This window comes from Vigna unguiculata, chromosome 10 (genome assembly GCF_004118075.2).
Source record: "Vigna unguiculata cultivar IT97K-499-35 chromosome 10, ASM411807v1, whole genome shotgun sequence".
NCBI classification, from domain to species: Eukaryota; Viridiplantae; Streptophyta; class Magnoliopsida; order Fabales; family Fabaceae; genus Vigna; species Vigna unguiculata.
This window is the reverse complement of record NC_040288.1, coordinates 15,378,070-15,389,680: the sequence shown is the minus strand read 5'-3', so window position 1 is coordinate 15,389,680 and position 11,611 is coordinate 15,378,070. Positions and strand designations below refer to the sequence as shown.

Sequence of the window (11,611 nt, the reverse complement as noted above, 5' to 3'; positions counted from 1 at the left end):
GCAATAGCAACATCTCGCTGAAATTATTTTCACTCTTTCCCGTGTTTTTTTAACATTTATCATCATGTTTTTTTGTTAAAAACATGGGATCTTGGAAAATGTTATTTAAGCCTTTGATAAGCAACAGAATGTTCTTAAAAAATCTGATATAACTTTTACAAGACCAAAATATATCTCTATTCTTGGTATGAGACGTGATCTTCATGCTCTTTTGATGGTCAAATAATAATCTACTTTACATTGTTGAAAAGGATGTGAGCTGTTATTATAAAAACAATTTAACATCCCTAATAATCTACTTCCATTTATTCATAATTTGAATTTGTCACCTATTTAACTTTCGAGATATTATCTAAGGAAACACTACTGATTTTTAATTCATTTTCATGACTCCTTTTGCCCAAAAGGTAATAAGGTTGATGCGAAACATTCATGGTGATTAAAACACAAATAATTTACACTTTTATTTTATATATATATATATATATATATATATATATATATATATATATATATATATATATCTTAAACTTGAATTTATTTATGTCTCAAATTTTTATACACTTTAGTTTCTAAATTTCAAAAAGAATGTTAGAAGCTAAGATTTGAGTTTTAAAAATCTTTTGAAAAATAGTAATCTGCTTTTACCCTTCAAGAGTAGGGATGGCAACGGGGGTGGGCAGGGCGGGGATGAGTTTTGCTATCCCATACCCATCTCCGTAAAAAAAATTCATCCCCATCTCTATCCCCAAACCTAACGGGTATCAAACTTTTGTCTCATCCCCATCCCCACCGGGTAACGGGTATAATCTCTACCCATACCCGTACCTGTTTTCTTACTACTTCAATATTAATTTTAATTAATTTTTATAAAATAATAAAAAATTACGGTAAAGAAAACATAATATTATCAAATATAGGGGGATGGTTGTTTCTTTGATATCAAATACTTTGAAATAAATTATAATTGTTTACATTTTATATTAAAATACCAAATAAAATTTTATCAAAACCAAAACATTTATTAAATTTGCAAACTACAAACATTAATGAAACCTAGTTGATACAATTTAAAAATATTTTTAAGAAAACACAAAAGAAAAAAAAATTCAAATTAAAATATATTTTAAATGTTTGTTTACTTCAATTTTTAAAATTCTAATGAATCTCCTTTTTATACACTAATAAAAGTTATAATACATCACTTGATCAAAATAACGCAAAAAACAAATAATAAACATAATAATAAAATTTTGACATAGATCTTGTATCTTTTGAACTTCAATGTATGTTGATGGTGATAAAAAAATATTTATGACAATTACATTAAATTTTATATTATAGTAAATAAAAATTATTTATACAATTATAGTGAAAAATTACAATATGATTGATAATGAGTTAGAAAATAAAAAATAATTAGATATAAATATATCAAAATAATATTGTACATGATGAAAATAAACAACAAATAAAAATATTAAAAAAATTAATAAATGTGTGTCTAAGAAACAATTTGAGAGACTATCGAAAGAAATCGCATAAAGAAAAACAAATGTATAATTAAGGGTATGATAAGATTAAAAATACCTTGGAGATCTAAGAAAAAATTTCAAATATCAACATATATACTCAATGGTTGAGAAATAACGAAAATTGTTTTAGTGAAACAAAAGTTCTTCAAATGAAAGAAAAATTAACAACAATAAGTAAATAATTTTTTTTATATTACCTAGTAAATGAAAGGTTTATGCTATTAAAAACTTAAATTGAGAGTATTAAACATTCTCATGTGAAAGGAAAATATACAATAAATAAAAATATTAGAAAAATACTAAAAATATTCAAACGTGAGACATAATTTTTTTTTTTAATTCACATACATCATTTTAACATAATTACATAAAGGTTATGATAAGATGACAAATATATTGGAGATGCGAATGAGTTTCATGACAAACCAAATAATTAGAAAAAATAAAAAATAGAATATATATATATATATGGTTACTTAATTAATTATGAATATTTTAATAATTTAAGCGGAGACGAAGATATAGTGGGGATGTATATTATGGTGAGGATATGTACATCCCCATATTCATCCCCATACCCATTTGAAAAAGTCGAGGATTCTCCATACCCATACCCATACCCATACCCATACCCAGTCAATGCGGGGATTCTCCGTTAAAACGGGGACAAGTTCGGGCAATATCCACGGAGACGGGTTTATTTGCCATCTCTATTCAAGAGTCATTACACTATACACTATTGAAAAAGAAAATCATCAAGTTTGTGTTTATTTCATGGAGTGAACTTGAAGAAGTAGATTTGAGTGAATTTAAGGGGAAAGAGGAATGAAAGTTGAGTTGTTTAAATTGAGAGAAAGATGATAAAATTTTAAAAAGAAACAAGAGGAAAATTTATGAGAATTAGTGAGTGATGTGATGGATGCGATAAATTAAAAACAATAGTTTGATTGATAAAAAAATAAAATTACTAGGTTATCCTTATATATAAAAGTAATTTAAATTAGATTATAAATAATATGTATTATATTAAAATATCAGTTATTATTTAAACTAGAAAAATTATTGATAAAAATATGATTTTTAAAAATTAAGATGGAATAAAATTTGTAAGATTAATTTAAAAAATCTAAGTAATAATTTGACATTATGAAATTATGTTAGTTTAAAATTAATATAAATTAAATGGAAGAAATTTTGTTAAAAAAATTATATATCGATCAAAATAATTTAAATTGAAAATTGTACATCTAAAATAAAATTTAAATAAAGTCAAAAAGTAAAAAAAATGTGTAAAAGAAAAATTGAAAAAGTATAAAAATAAAATGGTAAATCTTCTATTTTAAAGAAGATCACTCTTTCTCCACTCCTAATCTATCTTTGCAAATCAATATATACAAACACACTCTTCATCTCCGCTCCCTTTGTCTCCTCTAGGAAATCACCATAATCAAAGGCTAAGTAACCTTTTCTCCTTCAGGAGTAATTTTCCTGAGCTTGAAAACAAGAGTAAAAATTCAAAAACCGCAGTACTCATTTTTCTTTTTTCTTTGCTGAAAATCAGAACATTCTGTAGTACGTTATCCCCGTTTTCCCATCCATTCACAGATTATAAAAATGAGATTTCCGTGTTGAAGGAAAAACGAAAGGTTAGATAAACAAATACAAATAATAATGTCCGAAAAGTCCACCCGAAGTGGTTGAGCTAAACCTCCGATTTTCCCTTCTTAAAATCCTTACATCACCTTCCTCTGACTCGATCCATTCCACTCCCAAACTCTTACCAAATCAATCCACATTCATGCCCGGAGAACCACGTCCCTTGGAGATCCACCTCAGGGTCAACTCCAAGAGAAGCAACGCCAACATGGTGCACCCTGTGGCCGTGGAAACTGTGTACCCTGTTCCGCCCCAGAGACAGGAACTCAAACATTACCGCAAGTGGTTCCCTTGGTTGATTCCTCTCTTTGTTGTTGCTAACATAGTTTTGTTTGTGATCACTATGTATGTCAACAACTGCCCCCATAACTCTGTCTCCTGCATTGCCACCTTCTTGGGTCGCTTCTCCTTCCAGCCCTTCAAAGAAAACCCCCTCTTGGGCCCTTCATCCTTGACGTGAGTCACTTTTTGTTTTATTCTTGTCACTCTTTTGATTCATACGGATTGAACACAGCTGAATTTTTATACTACAATTAACTCACGGTTAAATCAACTCTGTTGGAAATCCCATATATCCACCAGAAATAAGAAAGATTTTTCTTGAAAAACTCGAATAGGAGGATTGAGTTAGACTTTAATTCACTTCCTAACATGTTATTGTTGTTGCAAGATTGGATTTTTGGTCGTTCTATGAGACTAATTTGCGTTGGGGTTACTCTGGGTTTAACGATTTTTCGTGAGCCTGTTTATGTATATTTTGGGTAAATAATTGTTTTTTTTTCTTACTAAAACGGGTTTTAAAAATAAGTAATTGTTTTGAAAGTGTCATTCAGTTATGGATAATTGTACCAATATTTTAAACAGTGATCTTTGAAATATTGCAAAAAGTTATGGATAAAAAGGGACCGGAATCGCTATGATATTGATATTAGGAAAAGTTGTGGACAAATCTGGCTGCAATCTGTGGTTCAATGGAAACCTTGATGTTGTGGTTGTAATTGCGGTTGGGGAAGTGGGGACTTTCCTTTAAGACGTTTAATTGTCCTGTTGGTACTGTTATTATTGTATTTGAATATTTCAGTACTTTTTTTTTTCTTTTAGTTTATTTTGATATTATGTGTTGAATACAGTTATAGTTTTAAAATTTTAATTTTCGGTTATTCTTTGAGTTTCACCGTGATTATTAAGACTGAGAAATGGAGAAATGTTACTCTCTCTGATACTTTCTTTCGTTTTCAATAAGTGTCATGATAAAATGAATGTTTGAAAGAGAATGTTAGAAAAAAAATGTTCATGAAATTCCTCTTTTTAAAATAAGAAAAACAAAATGAAAGAGGGAGAAAACAAAGGAGAATGAAGGAGAAATAGGAAAAGAGGGTGAGAAGTTATCTCTACATGATAGTGAGGAAGTTAAAAAGAAAATGAAATGGAGATAAACATGCCAGTTACTTAATAAAAATCAAAACTAAAATAGAATATCACATCGTAATTGTTATAGATAATAGATTGTAAATTGTTGATGATGCGTGTTGTTGGCTGACTTAGGTACTTTAAGTAATATATTGAGTTTGAAAAAACGTTTTGAGAAGAGAGATTTTACTGAAGATATCTAATATTAATGTTCTTGTGATCCAAAAATCATACATGGGTAGAATGTTTATTTTGCCAGGGGTAATTGGCTTTATGGATCACATGACACCATTGGACTTGTTAAACACCTGAGTGATCCTTGTTGAGATATCAACAAGTTTTAATTGCTTTGGCCATTAAGTGTTTGTGATTATATTGTATTTAAATTTGTTATCGCGTAATGGTGGTGATGGTGATGATGTTGAAATAGTCCTGAGATTTTTTGTGTGTGGTTTTCATTATCTGATGAGAAATTTGGATTATGGATTTGACTGTTACTGTCATTGAAGATATTGGATTTGATTATTGTTCAGGTTACAGAAGATGGGGGCTCTTGATGTTGGCAGAGTGGTTCATAGACACCAGGGGTGGCGCCTTGTCACTTGCATGTGGCTGCATGCTGGGGTTTTCCATCTGTTGGCAAATATGTTGGGTATTCTAGTAATTGGAATTCGGCTTGAGCAAGAATTTGGGTTCGGTAAGTATGTGTGATGATGTGACATTATTCAAGATTAAGGCTTGTTTCTTTTTTATGTGGCTTGTGATTATCAGCTTTTGTCATAGCAATTTAGATTTGATCTCTCTAAAATTTCCCTTTTAGACTTAAGTTTCACAACTGAGATGTGTGATTTTCTTGTGTCATGTTATTGATTGCCTGGTTTAGCTCTAAATTCTTAACTGATTCTTGCATACTTGTGCAACAGTGCTTATTGGACTGCTATTTGTCATATCTGGATTTGGGGGAAGTTTGCTATCTGCTCTTTTCATCCAGTCAAACATTTCTGTGGGTGCTTCTGGTGCGCTTTTCGGCTTGCTGGGAGGCATGCTTTCAGAACTCATTACTAACTGGACTATATATGAGAACAAGGTGCTTGTTAAATTGCTCATTTGAAACTGTGAGTGTTTCAAAAGGAGAGAACTTCTTAAAAGCAACCTACTGACAATCAAGGTTTTCTTTTCATGTGAAGCTAGCAGCACTCCTCACGCTTGTGATCATCATTGTTATCAATCTAGCAGTGGGAATTCTCCCACATGTCGACAACTTTGCTCATATTGGAGGCTTTCTAACAGGATTTCTTCTCGGATTTGTATTTCTGATACGTCCCCAGTTTGGATGGGTTAACCAACGCTATGCTCCCCTAAATTATTCTCCAGAACGAGCTAAGCCTAAATTCAAAAAGTATCAGTGCATCTTATGGGTCCTCTCTCTCGTCATTCTTATTGTTGGGTAAGCATTCTTTAACGTGTCACTTTTTTCAAGATCAAGTTGTTCTTTGTAATGTATGATGCAAGGTGAGACTTAACATAATTAACCCTGCTGACACATAACATGAAACCTGGACTTTCCTCTAGTTGTTGGGGTAGATGCATTCTTGGTTTACCACAGGTAGTATACTGAAATTAAAATACATGTACCATGAGAAGCCGAGTTGTATGCTTTATGCAGAAGCTAGAAACATTTCAAACCCATCAAACTATGATCTTATATATACTGTATAATTAAAACTCAGTTTCGTGATTTTAATTCATTTGACAGTCATTTCTAATGTAATTGTTCTTGATAATATTAATTAGATAAATGTTCATATAGTCATAGTTCATAGTAGATATTAAGTAACAAAAACAAAGAAAAATGGCTAGTTTGAAAAGGAAGATTCTTTTAAACAATTATAGTAGTTATATGCAATTTTAGAAAGACTACTGCAATTTCTACTTGAATCTCTGAGGACTATATAGAACTCAAAAATGTGATTCCAAGTTGCACTAATGAAATGAATAAGTATAGAAACAGATACTAGATCGTAGGTTTCTGGCAACAAAACTAATATTAAAGTTCTGCAGAAAAGATCCTAACAGGAAACATACACTAATAGATGGTTCTTTTTATATCATGTAAAGCTGGTCTATTTAATACTCACTCTATTGTTGTTGATTGGAGCTATATATTTATATTTTTTTAATAGTGAGCAAATGGTAGATAGCATTAAAATAGCATTAAAATGGTTGATGAATATCATATTCATCTATTGTAATTTCATTTAAAGAGTGGAGTAACCTCTGGCAAATTGTGGTTTAAATGTGTAGTTCAATAGGGAGTATGAGTACAAGAGTGGTTTAAGTAAATCAATGAAAAGTTTTGGTCTTATTGGAAATATGAGTATATATATATATATATATATATATATATAGGACCTTAAGGTCAACCCATGAAAGTAATGTTACAAGTTAAGGCTTCTTGAAAAATTTATATTACTGGCTTGAATGGCATCAGAACGACCTTTCAGGATTGTACTAGGTAAGAATCTACTGCTTACAGAAGCAGAGATGACATAAAAAAAAATGTCACCAAATATATATCTTAAATAATAAAGATTGAAAAGAAGCTTTGCCTTTGCTCTTAAAGCTACAAGCTGATTATACCATGTTCACAGTATGTGTTGTCGGTGAAACTGAGTCTGTATTCTCTTTTGAGTTTTTGGTGCTGTCTCTTTGCTGAGTCTTCAAGAATATCAATTTTAATGTTTTAAAATATAAAATAAACTTTTTAAATATACCAACATTAGTGTATTTTGAAAGCTTGGTAGAGGGGCAACAAAAAAAAACTCTAACAGACTTCAAATTCGTGAAACTCTACACACTAGAGTGAATGCATATGCTTTTTTTAGTTGTTAAATGCTAAAGAAACTTGATTGCTTTGAAACTCAAATAATTTTAAATACGGTAGGAATTCTCTTTTCAGAGCTGAAATAGAAATATTGTCAGTTCTGAGTGTAAGTTGACCAGGAAAAAAAAAATGGTCTTATGTTGTAGACATCTCAATATGCATGTTTTTATTTTAGTATCTCTGACAGTCCCGCTGCAGCAAGTCTAGCTACTGCGTGTTTGTCACTATTAACAGGATCTAAAAAGCTAGTTTAAGTTGGATGTAGACCAATAACACCAATAGTTCAAGTTGGATGTTCAAGTCTAGCTACTAGGATTTCTTGAAATATTTAGTGTTAAGGTACACCAATAGCACATTGTTTAAGTGTCGAGGCCAAAGACTATATAAATACACTTTCCTCCTCCAACCTTCCGAGATGCATTTTAAGAATAAAACCGTGAAGAAAATCCCATGTTCTAAAACAGACAATACCATAAATGTAATAATTGATCCTATCAATGTCAATAGATTTGCGGTAGGAACATTTATTTTTTGTTTCTTCACAAAGCTTAGCAACACAAGATTGATGTAGAAATGGATCTATCCTTCAATATTGTAAAATATGAAATTCACTTTTGTGAGTGATTGCATTGCCAGTTCTGCTTCCTTCCTCATTTTATTTGTATTCTTGTGTTTTTCCGTTTATTCATATCTAATGTTTACCATTTGTTCTGTCCATGTTAACATTCGTATGTAACAGGCTTTCTGTTGGGCTTGTCGAACTTCTCCGTGGTGTTGATGCGAATGATCACTGCTCCTGGTGCCATTATCTGTCTTGTGTTCCAACTTCAAAATGGAGCTGCCATACAGAGCCATCATATTGTGTGGTAAGCATTTTACCTGAAAGCTTGTTCTCATGAATAATATCATATCCTTTGAAATTTTTCACCCACAACTTTATGATTGGGTTATTCATCCCTTACACCTTTTCCATTTATTATTGTACTATTCTTGTACAAAATGTCTCATCTATTTAGCGATCTGCAAAGAAAAAATCATATTGGTATTACCATCAATCGAACACATGTTCCCAGATTAAAAAATGGTTAGTTCTTACAAACAGGGCATATGTTTGTCTTTAGTCATACAAAAGTTGTCTTCCTTTAGTCTCTCATTCATGGAAATGTATTAGATGTAGTCCTTGATCATCAGAGAATATTGTTTCCTTCTGGTCCCTTGTTTGTTCATGGAAATAAAGACCACATTTGAACTTTTCTATAACTAGACAAAATGTAGAAGATTTATTTCTGTAGAAATTAAAAGTGAAAGCATATTTGCTTCAGTGTTTTTATTAATGCAACTTTTTGTTGGAGATCTCACACTGACTAGAGATAAGTCAATTTTACGATATATAACTGAATTCAAATCTTATCTTATAAATCGGTTTTATAAGATTTAGTTAGATTTAATGTTATTTTTTAAGACTTTTTTATTATCAAAGTCCAAACATGCCTTGTACTCAATGTCGTTTTCTGTAATTTTTGGTTCTTAATGTGTGGTATTAATGTTGTTGAAATACCACTAATGCAGTCAAATCAGCTCGGTAACCAGCTGAATGTAACATGCTCAAGCAATGGTAAATCCAGTACATACTTCATGCAAGATCCAACCAGTTCCCAGATCCAGCAACTATGTACTCAACTTTGCAGTTGATTTTTACAAAAGTGATGATTATTGGAAGGAGATATACATCTGTCCATAGTAGTGTTTCTGGCTCTTACAAAAACTTCAGTGCTCTTTCATTTATAGACACGATTAGAAAATATTCATTTTGCTTTTGTAGATTTGTTCATTTTCTAGTGTATATAATATTGATTGATTTTGGATTTCTTTGGTACCTTTGTGTGAGATCAAAGATAGTTATTGATGATTAATGTATCACCCTAACTCGTGTTTGCTAATAGCTTGTGATTGCATTACAAATTCATTAAAATGTTGTTAAAGAAATAGACTGCATTGGTGTTTAATGTAAGCTAATTTAATATAGTTAACGCTAACTAATCACATAGAGTTCGTTTAATTTTTTCACAAATACTCTTGGAAGAATAAAATTAGTAGAAATATTTCATTTACGAAATTAGTTTGTATTCCTTTTTAATGCAGTTTATCCATAAATAAAAGATTTTAGAGAACTTGATATATTAGCTAAAGTTTACTACGTGCTTAATTACTTCTCATAATATTCACTTATTTTCCTTCACATTTTTCTATTTTTGTTTTCCTTTATTCAAATTTAACCATAGAAAAACTTGTAAAATCCGAAATTTCACTTCTCAACAAAACCCTAGTCTATCTTCCTCACATTTTCCTTTTATTGTATCAGACATTTCTTTTCTCCTTTTATTTCTTGCTTAATAGAGAGAAAAGAAAAGAAAGAACTCACTTATCTTCTAACTATTTTATTTCGTAATTTTTTTTTGAGGTCCATTTTTCTAAACATTAGTCTAGAAACATCCAGGATAGAAAAGAGAAAGATGCATTTTTTTTCTTATCTCACGTTATGTTATAGTGAAAATATTTACTTAATATATTTTTTTATTTAAATTATAGGTTTAATTATGTATTTGGTCCCCATTTTTGTTCTAAAATATCAATTTGGTCTCTCTTTTATTATAAGTCTCAATTAAGTCCACATTTTATTTAATAGTATCAAAGATGCTCTTTCTGTTAAGTTAAGTTGTGGTAAACGACATTAAATGAACAATGAGCTAGCATGGTTATGTGTGCTCAAAAAGTGATAAGAACCATAAACGTCAAAGTACTTAGTGACATGACAGACAACTAAAAATGTGATTTAATATTTAAAATTAATTTTGAAATTAGGGTTTATATAGATAAAATAGATTGGGGATCGGCTGGTTTCTATTGTTCAAAGTTTTATTAGGATTCCATAGAGGTTGATCGTGATTGGAGGTTTTAAATTTTAATTACTGAAAAATAAGGAGTTGTTATTCCAAAATTTGGAGGTATGAGAATTTTTTCTTTCATTTGGTGGATTTTGTTTTTTATTTCTTCCATTAATAGTTTTCCTATTTTGTAGGTTATGTTGACTACAAATGTTGATGGATTGAGATTTATGAAATTAAGTGTGAGATTATTCGCATACCATAGATTGGTGACAAATTCAACAGTAGACATGGTTAGAAGGGGACAGTTGGCATGACTTATACACAAGAGGACATGCCCTGGACTGTGGAAGGCATCACCTTTGATATTATTGTCAATCCACATGACAAATCTCAAGATCAAAAACGAACTTTGTTAAGGTGAATGATCATTATCTTATCTGCTACTATAGTCAAAGTCCAAGGTTTTCCTTGTGCTGAATTCTTTGCCTTTCTATTGTCCATGCAGGTTTACATCCCTTATGCATATAAGTTGCTCTTCCAAGAGTTAATGGCTATGGCCATATCGCTAAGAATGCTTATGAAGGAGATCAAATCTACAAAAGACCAAAAGAAGAAAGGAGCCTGATTATCATGTTTGACATGGGCCACTACTATTATATCCTGACATGAACATCTCTAGAATATGGAACACGCTCATGATTTCTGAATATACCAATTTTATTTTATTCCATTTTCCAAATATGAAATTAGAGAGATCTTTCAATCTTGGTTTCTTCAAATTTCGTTGGAATCCTTGAGAGCTATGTTGTATTGTATCTGTAACAACAGATCCTACAACAACAATATTTAAGTTCGATTCTTATACAATTTAATGAAACAAGACAATTTATTGATTAACGTATTTTTTATTTACCATTTTTACTTTATATAAGCTCAATTTTTGTACCATTTTGACCGACATCGTTTAGATACATAAGTTACATTTTGTGTCAAATTATTCATTATTTTATTTTTTGTTAAAGGCAAGTATTAGTTGTTGGTGAGCTCACATGAGTTTCCAATGTACTTGGTCCTTTGAGTTATTTTCTCTGGATTGTTATGACAAGACATGCAGGTGGCATGTTCCTCAATTAGAGCATCTATGCTAGTGACATCATTGCATGCGCTAGCATGACCTCTTACAATCCTCCTGCTACTTTGGTTGATACCAAACAAAAGCTCAGTACATCCTCTAACAT

General features: G+C 30.7%; 1 protein-coding gene across 1 annotated transcript; it reads left to right on the top strand.

Annotated features, from left to right (window-relative positions):
• The first annotated feature begins 3,166 nt into the window (after positions 1-3,166).
• LOC114165769 (RHOMBOID-like protein 1) lies at positions 3,167-9,427 on the top strand. Its single transcript, XM_028050339.1, has 6 exons — positions 3,167-3,647; positions 5,135-5,298; positions 5,525-5,688; positions 5,789-6,048; positions 8,225-8,351; positions 9,055-9,427. The coding sequence occupies exons 1-6, from the start codon at positions 3,334-3,336 to the stop codon at positions 9,175-9,177; spliced, it is 1,152 nt and encodes a 383-aa protein (XP_027906140.1). The 5' UTR covers positions 3,167-3,333; the 3' UTR covers positions 9,178-9,427.
• Positions 9,428-11,611: the final 2,184 nt, after the last annotated feature.